This window comes from Oryzias latipes, chromosome 7 (assembly GCF_002234675.1).
Source record: "Oryzias latipes chromosome 7, ASM223467v1".
In the NCBI taxonomy this organism is placed as follows: domain Eukaryota; kingdom Metazoa; phylum Chordata; class Actinopteri; order Beloniformes; family Adrianichthyidae; genus Oryzias; species Oryzias latipes.
In genome coordinates, this window is record NC_019865.2 from 20,295,343 (window position 1) to 20,312,540 (window position 17,198).

Below are 17,198 nucleotides of genomic sequence, written 5' to 3' on the forward strand. Positions count from 1 at the left end.
ACATGCCTGGGGAACACGCTGTGGTTTCCAAGAAGAAAATCTTGTTTCAATTCATGTAACCGCAGGAGATTTTTTTTCATGTTTTCCTCAGTTGATTGTGAAGAGGTCTCAGCAGAGAGAAGAGTGCAGTGTTGCCGGATCGTGGTCACTTCTGGCTTCTTCTCTTCACCGTGACATGTATTTGTGGACAGCACAATGAACTTTGCTGTTAAACAGGGATCTCTGTAACTGTTCTGCAGAACAATTGACAATAAATATGATTTAAATATGCTAGTGTTCCATGACGTCAATAAGAGCCGGAAGGTTTCAAACTTTGCTTTTCTCTTGCATACAGAGATTTCTCCTGAAATTGTTGCACAAAACATGACAAAAACAAAAGAAACGAGGATGCTTCTTCACAGTTTGAAAAAGTGTTCTTTTTGGTACCAACTACTGATCTCTAAGTCATACACAAATCCTTTTGGTAGATGGAATGCAGCACTACAAAATAAAAGCACAGAAAAGACTGAAATGTCAACAATTTCCTCATTTTTTATCTAAAAGACTTCATAATTTTAAATTAACCAACAAATGAGAGTCCTTTGTAACATGTTCACTGTCTATTTGACACAGACTGTCATTCAGTTTGATTTACCAAACTGTATTAGTGGAAGAGGCTACTTCAGAGTCATAGCATCAATTATCCTCCGATCATCATGTGCAGCATGTCCTTTAAAAAAGGAGCAAAACTCACAATAATGACACCAAACAGGCAAGGGGGAAAGCAGATGTTTTTTTATGCCGCTACAACAATAAATCTTTTTAATTGCAGTAAATGCAGATTAGGCTGTAACAATTAATTGATTTATGCAACCAGATTGATTTGTCTGAAGCACGTTGTTAATTAAGTCCAATCAAACTATAACATTATACAATCATTTCAAAATGAAACAAATTGATTATATTAACATTGGAAAACACCATTTGGATTGAGGCCCTGTAGGTTTATTTTACTGTAACGTAATAACAACCAAGTGTCATCAGAGCGGACAACACACATGTGATGTCAGCACAAAAAGAAAATCAAGCCATCACTGCAGTCCAATGTGTGGAAACACTTTAAATTTAGCAAAGACATGTGACCATACAGTGAGGTAGAATTACATTCCAAAACTTTTGATGTGGAAAAACAACAGCGGGCTGAACTTTATGGAACTAAAATGTGAATGGATTAGCTATTTGTTTTTGTTTACTTGTTTGTTTGGACACATATTTAATTAACATTTGATTGTCTTGCAAGTAATCCACACTCAGAGCCACACTGGTTAAAGTTTTGGCTGGATCGATTTTAGGTCAGTGAATCGGATCGTTCAAAATGAACAAATACCGACCATGAATCGGATTTAGGATATGAATTGTTGTTAAAATGAATCGTTACAGCACTACAGATAAATGTAGTCAACGATAAATGTTGACTGTAAATAAAAATGTGGACCGTTCTTTGTGAAAAAGTATTTTAACTGATTATTGTACTAAAGAAGCTTGATAAATGCAAGAAATGCACGTCCTTCTTTCTCATTTTATTTTTCCTCCTCTACTAATTGTAGTTTGTACATCTTCATCTTGCAATCTTCCTCCTTAACAATCTTCCCTATTGTTCTTTTTTCAATGACCTTTTCAAATATAAATTAGTTTTTTGCTGCACGTTTTACTTCTACCATTGCATTAGGCTTTATCTTGAACTATCAATCACAATAGTGCTCAGAAAACTTTAGGAATCATTTATTGTTTTGTTTTTTTTCTGTCCCGTTGCAAACTAACCAACCTCTAGCTTGCACATAAATATGCTTCCTTGACTGTGAATAAAGTAAGTTTCCCCCTACAGCAAATCAAAAGGTGTGTTGTTCAGGGAAGTGAAAGAATTAGCGGATAACGTTAAGGGAGAGAGGGGGGTAAACCACATTTTGTAGCAGTAAGAAGACACTAAAAATCACAGAGATGCAAAAATGATGATATAAAGAGCTGGCTGATTCACAGTTTTAGCGGCACTAGCGTCAGTTTTAGCCCGCAGCTGCTTTTGAATAAGTGTTAAAGCAGGAAAGAGCCGCCACACAGCTGATCTTCCAGCCAGTACGGCGTACCTCCATCAGGTCTTATACCAGTACGGAGTACAGGACTGTACCAGCTTACTTTCAGCCCTTCAAACAGCTGAAATATCCTTGAATGCACCTCCAGCAAATGCAAGAGGCTGTTTATGAACCAAACTGCAGCTGATCTGCAACATCTAAAAATGTAGAGATGTTTTTCTTTGTCCTTTAAGCAGTGCAAAACACCCGCTTGAATCAATAGGAGTTGCAGTGTACGTAGTTTGTTTACAGGGTTTTCCTTAATTGGAAGATGCTCTGTTTCCTGACCCCACAAAAATAAGAAAACAAACGGACAAAAGGACAGAACCAGGATTTTCCTTGATGTTATGTGTACATTTGTAGCCCCCTCTCCGCGTCATGCAGCTTAAGTATTTACTCGAAATTCCTCTTTTCATTTGATTTCCTCTAAGATGAACGCACTGTTTCCCATCAAGGCAGCATTTAACGCCACCTTCACACACCGATGGCTAATCTGAACACATGTAAGCATCTGGTTTAGCATACATGTATAAGCACTCCATGTATAACTTTCACTGTTTCTTCAGTAAGTGCAGGAGAACGAAGCTGCTGATCAGGATCTTCACATTTCTAGAGGGCAGGGTCAGTGAGGGTATGGGGTCTTTGAGTTCATTCACATAAGGATGCTGTGCAAACACTGCAAAGAAGATTTACTGGTAACTCTAATGAATGAATCGACTTTGACATGAGCAGACTTTCACCACATTCTTCTTTTATTTTCAAAGGATCCTGATAATAACCTATGGCTATAACCCACAAATTAAGCTTTGCTTTTGAATACATGAAAATCGACACTATCTCTTTGTTTTAGGGAAATTCCTAAATTGATCACATCAGCTCAGTTGCTTGCTTCCAAACTGATCCAAACTTCCTAACTGTACAGATGTTGGAGGTTTTTGTGTGAAACGAGGTCAACTTATCCTATAAGGCTTTATCAGTTACCTGAAGATTAATTTTTCTAGCTTGATCCTTTATGTAACTATAAACAAAAACAAAAAAGAATGGTTAAAGAATTGTGAATTACGGTACTTTAAGTGCTGTTGCAGTAGTCAGTGTTCACCATTAGAGGGAGACAAAGATCAAGTCTTTTTGAATCAAAAACACAAAAGAAAAAAAGAGGAAATCTCCAAAGCAAAATAATAATTTTAGTAGAATGTAGTTGTTTTACTATTGTTTTACTGCTAAAATGTTTCATTTATGTAGAAAGCTTTACTGTATTTCATAAATTCTTTTACTAAACTCTCCAACATTCATAATAATAAAAAATCAGCTACTGACAGTTTTTTACAGACTTCAGCTTTTATCTTTGTGCCTCTGGCACATCAATTCATTATCACAAGTACATTTTTTAACATTTACACTGAAAATGAGAGATTCTGTAAAATGTTATGGCTTGACAAAGCATCAGTTGTGTCGTGTCTAAAATATGTTAGCTCCAACTGATTTCTCCAATCTAAACAACTATCGGCCGGTCTCCAACGCGTCATTTTTAAGATTTTTTTTTTTAGAAAAGCCTGTTTTTACTCAACTGAATGATTTTTTTAATATATAAAAACATTTTAGAAAAGTCACTCACCACTCAACAGAGATGACACTTGTCAGGGTCTTAAATGATCTCAGGTCCAATGCTGACATAAACAAGTATCTGTTTTAGTCTTACTGGATCTGAGCGCAGCCTTTTACACAGTTGACCACTCTATCCTTTAATACAGACTTCACAAAATGGCTGGTTTGGTTGATTTAAATCCTACCTCATAGATATAGATTTTATTGTTATTTTAAATGATTTTTTATCTGGAAGGCAAAAACTGACATGTAGGGCGGCTCCAGGATGGAGCCTTGGGTCCCACACTTTTGAATCTTTACATGCTTCCGCTTCAGGATGTCATCAGAAGACACTGCATTAACTTTCATAGTTATGCTGATGACACTCAACTGTATGTAGCTGTGTCTCCTGAACCCATGGACAGTCTTTTAAACTGTATTTCAGATATTAAAATGTCGATGGGAGAAAACCTTTTGCAGGTCAACCAAAACAAAACTGAAGTCTTGGTAATCGGGTCTGAAGCTGAGAGAGATATGTGATACAGTAAGGAACCTCTGTGCGATCCTAGATGCATATATTAGCTTTGACCAACACGTGAATAAAGTAATGAAAACTGCATTTTGCCATCTGAGGAATATCACCCGAGTGAGACCCTGTTTCTCAAAAGACAGTGCTGAAATTTTAATTCATGCCTTTATCAAGAATAGATTACTGTAATGTCCTCATTTCTGGTGTAAAAAAAACCACTCTTAGCCATGTGCAGCTAGTCCAGAACTCAGCTGCATGCCTTTTAACGAGAACCAGGAAGAGGGAGCACCTTGCACCAATCTTAAAATCTCTGCACTGGCTCCCTGTCAGCTTTAGGATGGATTTTAAGATTATTTTAATCGTTCATAAGAGTGTCTTGGTCCTTCTTTTATTTCAGACTTGCTTTTAGTTTATGATCCTCCCAGAGCCCTTAGGTCCTCCGGCACGGGCCTGCTGAAAGTCCCTATGGTCAGAACAAGAAATCCACGGTGAGGTCTTGTTTAGAAATTACGGGCCTCATCTGGGAAACAAACCAGCCTGAGGATGTGAGGGCCTCATCCTCTGTCAAGGATTTTAAAAAGAAACTAAAGATGCATCTATTTATTCAGCTGTTATTTAGATCTCGTAAGTGGAATCTAGAATTTGACTGTTATATTTTATATTATATTTTATCACACAATTATGTGTTTAGTGCTTTTTAGTCAAGTTGTACTTTTTTGCGTCTTAACTTATTCTAATATTAAATTCTAGGTGTCTTTAACATTTTAATTTATATTTTCATATTTTTGCTGTTTTTATATTTTAACTTTTCTATGTATTACTTCTACATTTTAGACTGTTACAAGTGTTTTTTCACCCTTGGCGTGTGTTTGTGGGGTGTTTGTGTTGGGGCTCCCAGAGTTTTGGCCCTGCTTGTCCTCTGTTCCGGGTCCTCCGAGTTGCCTAGCCTGGTGTGCCCACGTTGGGGACATTGGACCCGGGGGTTTGGGGAGTGTGGGCGGGAGGTGCTGGGAATGAGTTGTGCTTGTGCTGCTTAGATGCTGGCACCATGAACAGCCAACAGGAGGGCAGGGCGGACGGCGCCTTTTGGGTTCTCTCTTCTTTAACTTTTTATAATCGTTTCTCTTTTATTTGTGTTTGTTTTTGTGTATTTTACTGTATAATGGGGGGTTATTTTATTATTTTATTGCATGAGTGGGAATTGGTGTTTTTGTGTTCTTGTTTGTTTTTATCTACAGCACCTTGAGCTGTTCCTTTTCATGAAAGGTGTTATAAAAAAAAAATTTGAATTTGGATTTGTAAAAGTCTAGTTTTCTTAGAGGGATTGACTCTTGTTTAAGGAGGCAAAAAATATATACATTTGAGAGGTAAATAAAAATAGATATGTCATTTGCAGACACTTAATAGAAGAACTTGCTTCTGTGTTTTCACTTAAGCCTAACCCTGAGCAGCAATAGTCAAAGCTCTGAACTTTGAGTAAAAAAGATCACAAGACATGAGGCATGGAAGTGGGAATTGTGCAAAACCAAGTATGTTTTATCAGATATCTCTATGCCCTTAAAACACGCACGAAAATGAATTGTGAATTCATTCTTCTTTTGCATGCAGAAGAATGAATCCTTTCTTCCCGGATTTCCAGAGCAATAAAAAGATATAAAGCGTAATAAACTTGTCTTACAATGAACCTGAGTGTTATGTGAGTTTTTCTGACAATAATGTACAGCAGATGTTGCCAAGCGACCAATCATGTAGGGTTATACATTCAATAATAACAATTGATGCTTCTTCGTAAAACAAACGTAAAATAAACTCTTAAAATTGTAAAAATATACAAAGAAAATGGGAATAATGTGAAATGTTCATTATCCTATTTTTTTTTTGTAAAAGTGCTGTATTTAACCGTAACTGTATTTAAAGTTTCAGACATACATAAACCAGACTGATAATCACTGTTAACACCCATCGGGTACTGCACAGCAAACATGCAGCTTGAAGAGGCGGTGCCATAACCAGAGAAGTTTATTTTGCCTAAATCAACAACCTTCCAAAAACAATGGGAGGAACAAGGTTAAAGAACATTTCTTGAATCCACCCATATAGGTCCACCTGTCTGGCAAGTGAAAACATAAGCACTGAATAATGAACCAACATTAAAGCAGCAGAATTTGTCCATACAGTCCAAACTGGTTTTTTTAAGTGTTTTTTTCTTCTTCCGCAAACTGTATAAAAATGTGTAAAGACCCATAGACATTATGAAAGTTGTATTTTTTGTGTTCTTAACATGTTCTTGTGGCATTTTTCTCATAATGAAGAAAAAAAAAACTTTGAAAAAAGGAAATAAAAAATAAGATTCATACTCATTCATTCATTTTATTCGTAAACAGATGGATGAAGGGAAGCAGGGGCAGGCTCACTTGTGCCAACAGTCCTGTCCACAACCTATAGTTGAATTTCTAATGAACTCCTGCCGCTCTGCAGAAACTTTGTTCTTGATTTAAGCTAAAAACGACATAATTGTAATAAAGTGAGAATGCTTTTAAAATAGATCAAAAGATGATTGGAGTGGGACTTTAATGATTGAAATTCCTTTGAAAATAAATCAAAGATGGTCTATCTTTAAAATGCCAAGAATGGGAAATTGTTTCTTTCTGACACCAGCCTCTAGTGGTCATTCAAGGGACTGCAAGATTTGCTAATTCCAGTTTGTCTTCACATGTAGGAGCAGTACAGCGTACACAACACTACAAAGGAGAAATATAACTGTGAAGGAGGATTAAAAAACTCAACAAATTCAAATATTACTGCAATTATTAGATTATTCGGACTAGGGCTGCAAGATATGAGGAAAACTCGCAAATTGAGATATTAGTGATCAATATTCCGATGACAATATAACTTACGATATATGAACAAATAGCAAAACAACAAAAGCATTTCCATTTCACTGCAAAAGATTAATTTAAATAAGAGTCAAAAAACCTTAAATTATCCTCCAAATGACCCTCGTCTAATTAGGAGGGCAAAATCTAACGTAAAGAGCTCCATCTGGTTGGTCAAATGCATAAAGTGATTTCTTCAATTCATTAGATAGTTCAAGTTGCCATAAGATTATTTTAGCACATTTAAGGTTTACCATTTATTGCGATTATCGCTGACTTTTGCGATATGGATATTGCACAGCTTGAAATCGCGATAACGATAAATTTGCAATTAATTGTGCAGGCCTAATTCAGGCCATCATATTTAAAGGATAATTCGATTTTCTTTATCTATTACTAAGCCTTTCATGTGACCAAATAAATCAGATAACCAGGCGTAATTGGATAACTGCAGATCCAACGCATTTACATGACAAGACCTTCCAGAGAACTGATCATTCAGGAACCCTCGCTTAAATGTTTCAGTCATCCTACTTTCAAAGTTTATATGTGGGAAGAGATTTATGATGCAAAACTTTGAAGGACCAATGGAAACTTTGTCACTACAGTACATTCTCCATTTGCATGAAGTTCTTTGGTGGCAGAATGCACCAACTGCAGCATAGTGGTCAATTAAATCCATAACACTAAATGTAATAAACAAAGCCAGCAGCAGAAAAAAGTACATACACTGACTGTGTAGTATTTCAATGTGTGGAAAGTCACTGGAATGTGCAAGTGTGCATGGAACTATTGTGTGTGCACCAGCCCCTGTGAGCAATTGTGCAGCCCTGGTATGTGCACATTTGCGATCAAGTAGTTGTCTGTGAGTGTAATTATTCAACAGTCGTGTAGCTGAGAGAGAAAGTGTTTAGTCCAATCATAATGATGATGGTGACCATAAGGCCTGCACAATAAAATGACCATTAATTATCATGACGATATCAGCCTGTGCAATACACGCAAAAGACGCCGTAAACTGTGATAAACGGTTACTTTAAATCTTTAGACATGTGCTAAAACAACCTTATGGCCCCTTGAAGTATTTAGCTAATCAAATAGAGCCCTTCAGGTTGTCGACCAATCGAATGATACCTGCCTCACTTGGAGTATGATTTAAGTAATACTGACTTTCATTCAAATAAAACTGTTGCAGTTAAATGTCAATAATTCTTTTGTTGTTTTTTTGTTTGTTTTACGACATTTTTGTTCACGTATCGAAAGTGTTATCATCATCACAATATTGATCACTAATATCGCACAATGCAAGTTTCCTCATATTGTGCAGCCCTAGTGACCAAAGTTTTTCATTTTGCACTCACACTGTCTCTATGCCAATATTTTTCCCCCTTTTTTTTCTCACATTGTATAGATGTCAAAACAAAAACAAAATAAATCTGACAAAAAGATAGACATGCAGGAAGAAATCACATCCCTAGCTGCTTATCTGACAAGAAAAATCAGATGGTGCTGCTAACATGACCCTTTGAATAGTCTAATATCAGATATGACCGGATTTTTTTGTGGGCATGTAAATGGACTCCACAGCACTAGCTGCAATGCATTGTAAAGACCCACTCCAATGAAAATGAAATGTGTTTTTAACGTGTTCTTGTGGCATTTTTCTGATGATGGAAGACATTTATTTAGTAAATTTAGCTTAAAATTGCATTTATGAGGAATGTCTTCATTGAAATTGTTGTGAATCAAGAGCAAACAAACAAAATGCCTTTTGAAAAACAATGTATTTGTGATGAAGAGAATAAGCTTGGTGGGCCACAAGCTCCCTGCTCTGAGGTCTTAGCGATGAAGATGGGGGAAAGGGGCGGGTTTTACTGTCCCAACAGCCTTGCCCACAACTCAGAATTTTTGATGAATGGCCAATCAGAATCGAGTATTCACTCGGACTATGGTATAATCATATTTAAACAAGGGCTTGTTGGGAATGCTTGTAAAATAACTCAAAAGATGATTGGAGGATGAGAATATGCAATCCTGTCACTTTCAAGCCCTACTGTCAGCCTGTTTTAGGCAAACTGGTGGTTGCATTAGCTTGTGGAGAGGAATACGGAATCTTAGAAATCTTAATGCGATTTTATCTCGGTACTATCAGATAAAGGATATCAGACTCTCCTGTTTGCACGGTCACTTGAAAAATCGCATAATTCAAGAAATCCAATATATTAAATGGATGTAAACGGGCTTAACAATGTAAAAGTTTAGCTTCGAGAGTTTGCTTGAGAACGCACATACACACACAAAAAAACCCCACTTATTTCAGATTTAACACTTCTACGGCTAAATTTATACAGCTTATTTACACTGCATATAAGACTAGTTCAGCGTCTGCCTCACATCTAAATATAGGCACTGAAAGTCCAGGACAGCGTCTGCAGCAGCTCGCTCTGTCGGCCTGATTGGGGACAGCAGGGAAGCAAACCTATCCGTGAAACGGAGGTGATACTGTGTCACTGTCAACATTTCTCCTTCCGAAGCAGCTGGGACGAAGCAGCTCTTACCTGACTTTTGGGCAACGCCAAATAATCAATCTTTAGTGTCATAACGGCTCCCAACACAGTCATTGTTATGATAGATCATGCTCATGTGATGGAAAGGGGAAGTGGGACATTTAAAAAAAAAAAAACAATAAAAGCAAAAGGCTTAGAAAAATCCCACATGTTCTCAACTATGTTCTGTCATACTAGCCAACTGTGTTGATATTTCAGGGGTTATATTTACTCTTGCGGCATCTCCGACTTGGTCTATGTACGTGTAACAATGTAATGACATTTCACTAATGACGAAATTGACATTACTTGGAAAAAGAAAAGGAAAAACTGGGCTAAAGGTTATAGTTTCATGAGATTTATGCGATTTTCTCTTAGCTTATGTTTTTGGTCGACTTAAAGAAAGAAATAAAGAGGAGAAAAGCTGCAACTCCACAGCAAAATACGGAGAAACAGAAGGGAGGGAGGGCAACAGGAAAAAAAACTGCTTTGTTTGAGAACAGTGGCGCTCTGTCTTGTGGCTGTCTAGATCTGGCAGCAGCAAGGACAGCCTTGAGGGAATCAAACTCTAAGGTGACGACAGGAGACGGAGAGAATGGGATCGCAGTTTGTTGACGCATGTCATCATTAGCAGCTTTGCAGCTCCTAAGTTGAAGGAAGAGTCTGAGGTGTTTCGTTTTGCTCACATGTCACCCAGAGAGAAGTCATGTTGTTGCATCAAAAGTGAGGATGCCGCTGCTCATCCATCTTTAGCACATATCTGACGAATCCACGAATCCGTCACTCCAAGTCATCATCTTTCCTAAAAATTACACTTTAGGCTTGCCACGAATAGGAAACAATGGTTTGTTCAATCTAATTACACAATTTTATATATCAGATTCATAATTGACTCCTATTCTTAGAGTGTTCCATCCTAACAGCTGATCTAATAAAATAACCTATATTGCATGCTGGCTCTGCAGAAGTTCCTGAAAAAAGGCGGAAAGGCAGATTTGGGCCACTTAAAGCTGACTCAGCAACTTGTACACAGTTCGGATAGTCCCCAAAATTACTCTTGCAACATTAGACATCAGGGTCATCGGGTTGGACAACTATTATGACAACTGGTCACCTTTTACACCCCTCCAGCAGCCTCTGAATGTGCTTTTATTTTGAAGGGGAAATCTCATGAAGCATCGATATTTTACTAAAATAATAATGAAATAAATGGGTTTGACTAACATTGTTTGAGGTCCATTTGGAGTCATTCTTGACAGAAATATAAAAAATAAAGTAGCATCAATTGTGTTAGGAGTCCCTGGCGTGAGCAGCATCTCACTCAACTCTGACCTGTCTGCTCCTCCACGAGCCAATATTTGAAGTTGATGTTGACAAGACAACACCCAAGTGTTGCATAACTTTGAATGAGAGGCAGCCGAATCCCACTCCACAGCTGGGCAACACATCCCCCCCCCCCGCCGGGACAGCCTCGCGCGCGCTCGGCCTCCGCGCGACGCTCAGTAGACAGCTCGGAGGCTAATTATCACCCAAACCTGAAAACCGCTTCAGAGTGGGAAATAACTGTCCACGGGAAATGGACTGACCTGTTTTTCAAAGGTTGACTCTTCAGCTCATAGTACGTTTTAGGCTCGTCCTGAAGGTCCTCGCCGACCTCAAAGTCAGGAACTATTCCGGATTCGGACTGCATACTTGCAGACGTCAACTTTTCCAGAACGTAAAAAAAACCCACAAACAAGTAAAACAAAACAAAACTGCGGGGCGATGTTGGAGCCGCTGCGCTTCTTCGAGGACCAACCAACTGTCAACGCAAGCCGCCTCTGCCCGGGACACGAACCTCTGTAGTCTATTCCAGCTGTGATAACAGCCCCGCTAACGCGCTGTGGCATACGACCTAACTACAAGTCCCACAATGCATCAAAAGGCTGTCAATGTCGCGTTAGCTTTGATTGGCTGCGAGGTGCGACGGGGTTTCAGACGCTTTACCTGCTCACTGAGCAGGTGATTTCTGTCCCATAAACACCTTTAGAGACCCACTCCGATCGAAATCGCGTTTTTTGTGTTTTTAACATGTTTTTCAAGCATTTATCTGATGATGGAGGACATATGTAAAGAAAATTAGGCTTAAAGTGTATCAAGTATTTCTCTATCCAAATAGTTGTGAATCAAAAGAAATAGAAAATACAATAGGCTGGCTATAATTTTCTTTAGACTAAAATATTAATCTTCTTCTTTCTCATTCGGCTTTTCCCATCAGGGGTCGCCACAGCGAATCATCCTTTTCCACCTCACTCTATCATGGACATCTTCTACCCTAACATTAGCCAACTTCATGTCCTCTGTTAAGACATCCATATATCTCCTCTTTGGCCGTCCTCTTGCCCTCCTGCCAGGCAGCTCCATCTCCAACATCCTTCTACCAATATATCCACTATCCCTCCTCTGAATATGTCCAAACCATCTCAGTCTGGCTTCTCTGACTTTGTCGCTAACACAGGCAACATGAGCCGTCTAATTATAAATAATAATAATAATAATAATAATAATTATAAATAATTATAAATATTAATATTCTGCAATAATGTTTACATCGTATGCTAAATATTGATTGAGATATATATCCCAGTGATGCATTATATTGGCTTTTTACAGCCTGTTGAATGTGCCTGTTGAAAATTAAACTGTCAAAGTCTGTTTGACTCTGAAAATGAACTTTTAATTTGTAGAGGTCAGTTGTTACAATTAAGACGTAGAGTGTGTAGAAATAAAAATGACGTGATAAAAAGTATCAACTATTTTGGTCAAGACCTTTTGTTTAAAAAAATCACAGAAAAAAAATTATATATATATATATATATATATATATATATATATATATATATATATATATATATATATATATATATATATATATATATATATATATATATATATATATATATATTATGTCTTTTTTTTAAAGATATATTTTCATTAAAACAATTAATCATCAGTTTATTTATGCAATCACCCAGGCAGAGATTTGAAAACATAATCAACTCTTTTTCCTTTTAAAATCCTTTATTATTAGTAGCAGTAGTATTAGTATTTTGTTATCGTCCCTTGGCCTTTTAAGACAAATACATATCACTTTTTTTTAACTCCAGTTCTTGCCAGCTGTTTTTCAACTGCAGGCTTTGGCTCCTATTTACCACTAAGGGGCAGTAGAGTTTTAAAGTCAAAGTCAACGTCAACCAGCTGAGACAAAAGTGGATTATTTGCATTCTCCTTTTCCTGCTGAACCAGTTTGAGTTTTTTTTTTTTTTTGACATGTCAAATGAAAGTTTGCTTCTGCTGAGAGGTGAAGCCTTGAAAACTAAGAAACAGAGTCTTGGGTGGCATGATTGTAAAAATTCATGACCAGGTTGAAGAATTTAAACAAACAAATGTTTGTTTAAGCAAAGAAAAAAACATAATAAAGGCAGAAAAAATGCTACGTTCTCTAAAAGTAAAAACATGCAGTAATTACAGTAAAGGCTGACTCAAAAAAATTCTTTGGGGTGTTGTTGAGTTAGTAGACACACTACAGCCCTGAGCAGCAAAAGATTTTGTTAGATTATTGTTCTTTCTTCTTCCTTAGTGTAAGATTTAAATGCCTACTTTTTTTTCTTTGATTGACACATTAAAATATATCAGTCATTATTTAAAAACTTTAAAGCATGACCCCTGACAAGAAGATTATTTTAGAAGTAAATTACAAAACCTGAAATGGGTATACATCCATCTATGCATCTTGTATATTCCTGTGCTGGCCTGCCCCTCAACAAATCATTGTGTTGTCCAAGCATCACACTGAAGGAACATGGAAATGCCTACCATTCATATGACACAAATAGAAAATTTGGATAAGAGAGTTGCAAAATTTTTACCCAGTGATCAGCCACCTGCAGGCAACAGAACCATTTCAGAATCAAAAGTAAAATTAGGCAACCTAAAAACTAAATCTATTTACAGAAATTTAGAAACCAACCAAGTCTTCATGCCCGTAACCCTTGTGCTATCCTAGGCACTTTAACATGGGGAGTTGGGTCATCTTGACCCACTAGACAGTGCTCTGAACCTTTTTTCTTCAATGATTTGTGAACCTCACTGGTGTCCATGGATTACATGAAATCTTTCCACCTTTATCCACCTTTGTCATAGTAGGGAGAACACGTCAATGCGAGGGTGGGGTCATCTAAAATAGCACAAGGGTTAAATCACTGGAATGGGGTCGTAAAGAAGATTTTACTTCATGGGCAAATATTACCAAATTCAATGTGTTTTTTATACTTTGTGGAAACATTGGACCCAGCACAACACCTCAACTCAATCCACATTGATGATGATAATGATTGTAATAATTTGGACATACACTTTAAAAGGAACCCTAACCCCAACAAGATTAAAAACACAAGAAATATCAAAGGGAGTAAAAAGTAGCAAAAGCCTCATAAATTCTTACCCCTATGTCCTAGACCAAATTTATCACCACACCCAGTGCACCCACTGCCTATTATAGTCCTGTTCTCTCTCAAATAAGTACATATTCAGTTCCAGATACCCTTATGCACACATATAACTGCACGTATAGATAAATATAGACATGGAAACATAAACACATGGAACCATCCAACAAACCTTTGTCATGTATAAACAGTCATTTTGTTCCATTTAAAGCCTATTACCCAACACACCCAGGTGCATCAACACATTATTCAATTTTATATCCACAAATCTTTAAAGATGTATCCCAGTTTGTTTGTGTCCTGTATATCTATTAAAACTCATATTTCTCTGTTTCTTCAACGTCTTTATGTTTGGACATTGTTTCAAGTGTAAACTGGTTCTGCTCCACGACCTTGCTCTTTTTCAGCGTATCTGTTCAGGGGTTGCCACAGTAAATCACCTTTCACTGAGTCACACAGGTTTGGCAGATATTTTTTCACCAGATGCCCTTTCTGACACAATCCTTTATTTTATCTGAGCTGGGGACCAGGACAGAAGAGGAGCCCAGACTTGGCCCCCTTGTGGCTATACAGTTAAGCAGTAGCTCAAAGGGTCTTGCCCAAGGACCCACACTGGATAAAGCTCATCAAGTTCCCTGGGAATCAAACCCTGACATCTTATGCACCAGTCCTACACACAGCCAACAGAGCTCTAACTGCTCCACTTATAAATATAAATAGAAAATACACACACACACACGCACATATATATATATATATATATATATATATATATATATATATATATATATATATATATATATATATATATATATATATATATATATATATATATATATATATATCATGTGAAAAGAAATTTAAAAAATATATATATATATATATATATATATATATATATATATATATATATATATATATATATATATATATATATATATATATAGGGTTTGATATTTTTTTTTTTTTTATTTCTTTTCACATGAGTAGCTTTGGACTACTTTTACATTCAAGATACCTGAGTCAAGTCTCCACAGTTAATTAGGGAAAACCTTGCCAGAGGAAAAACAGTTGAAACTGTTAACCTCTGAATAAAATTATAGTCATCAGAGGGCCTAAAAAAATGGTGTAATCCACTATATCAAATGTAGCAGCTACTGTATATCTAAAAGCAATAGAGGGACTAAGTTCTCTGTGTCAATAATTTTAAAAAGTAACAAAAAAAATTGTATAAACATTTAGTTTATCTACTTTGCCAGAAGAGTTTTCAAACAGGTTAGAAAATATTATTATCATTATCCATATTTCATTGTAATTTTGTTTACATTGTCTTCTGGTAAAACTCACAACTTACCGTAGACCATTGTTCCCTCAGTGGTCATTGTTGGGTTTACAGCAACTTAAATGCTTGGTAAAATCTATTTGCAGAAAAATGTTCTCTAGAAAACCAGACACACTGAAAGTGGTCATTTAAACTGAAAAGGCTGTTCTATAAAATGTCACTCCTAAACATCCAAAACATCACAAAGCCTTTTCTTTACCATCTGTTAAATTGTGACAGACTTTTAACAAACCCAAATCTACTCTAAAAAGATGGAAGTGATTACCTTTTTAATGGACACAATTTTACTCTAAGTGTGGGTAACAGGCTAATGAGGGGGACCCCACTGTTTTGTTTAGGTGAGGACTCCTCGTTCAGGGGCAGGGGCAGGGGGAGAGCCACTGGCAGATTGGTTTTTGAAGGAACTTAATGAGCTTCTTGTTTGTGTGTGATGTCAGACATAGTGGGGGAAAGGGTGGGGTGGGGTGGTGAGGGGGTTTGAAGGAAGTCTGGGACTTCAGGCAGTATTCAGCAGTTTGTCTGTGATGTTGGAGTTCATCAGTTCATCCTTAGGTTTGAGCAAAAAAAAAATGCACAAAAGCAAAAAAAAGAAAAAGAAAAAAATCCAGTGTTACAGTCTTTCTTTGGACCTACAGAAAATTCAGGAGGTGTTTCATTTTTGCAAAATTAGCCAGCGAGAAATGTGATAAATATTTTGTCAGTGACATCATACTGATACTAATGCTGTGGTTCAACAGCATTCTGTCATTGTCATGTCAAGCTATTTGTTGATTTGTAAAGTGGCACGAACACAGCCTTATGGATTAGTAGACAGAGATGGACTGCTTTCTCCAAATGCTCAGCAAATGGTTTCTCTGAGCAGGTAGACCATGAATACGTTTTTGTTTTTTTCTTTCTTTTTTTAAAATCCTAATCTTTTTTATCTGTGGGCACACATCTGCTTTTGTATTTCTATTGTTTGACCCACATTGCATTGAGGTCAACCGGTTCCAGGCTGTGCCTTAAGGTGTTTGTAAATATATAGCAAAAGGCCCCAGAGTCCGAGACATGCATTGTCTGTTTTCTTTGAAAATAATTTTTGCCTTCAGATGATGACGAAGATACATGTGAAATACCATGTTGATCATTAATTCTGTTGTCCTATTTGTTTTAATTTCATGAGAAGTTCATGAAATTGTACAGTCTTATTTAGAAACACGATAAATACAAAACTGTATGTTGATAAATGATTAACACTGTGGGGATTTTAAGAGCATAATGGATGCTAAAAGTGAAAAATATTTGAAGTTATTTACATTTTGTTGAGTAAAACGTGGTTAAAAAGGTACTTAAAAACATACTATTCAAGGTGGATCAGAGCATTAAAAGGCACAACTAATGCCCCTAAACACTTACATTCCTGACTGATAACAAAGAAGATGTGTTTAGATGTGTCTTTAAATTTCTCATATATACTTTTTTTTGCGATGACTTATTTATATCTTTGTCATCCTTCAAGATTCTGTCAGATAAGAAACCTGCGCAAACATTTGCTCATCTTTCTGTATACTTTTAATGTGGTCCTCCAGGGGAGCAGGTTACTATGGCAACGATGAAGGTCTGATGCAAGTGGGGTGGGAGAAGGGGCAGTAACATGTGTTTCGCTACAACACATGTTAACTGTTGGTACTGAGTAAACCATGTATGATGTATACAATTTTTATTATTCGTGTAAAAATGAATTATA

General features: G+C 36.8%; 1 protein-coding gene across 2 annotated transcripts in view; it reads right to left on the bottom strand.

The window, feature by feature from the left end:
- Positions 1 to 11,486, bottom strand: part of LOC101165733 (microphthalmia-associated transcription factor) — a 39,582-nt gene extending 28,096 nt beyond the window's left edge. Inside the window, exon 1 of one of the 2 annotated variants that reach the window (XM_011477435.3) lies at positions 11,230 to 11,486. In XM_011477435.3, the coding sequence (XP_011475737.2) occupies positions 11,230 to 11,333 (104 nt within the window). In that variant the 5' untranslated portion in view covers positions 11,334 to 11,486. The remainder of the gene's footprint in view (positions 1 to 11,229) is intronic. The other variant, XM_011477436.3, reaches the window with a different exon arrangement.
- Positions 11,487 to 17,198: the final 5,712 nt, after the last annotated feature.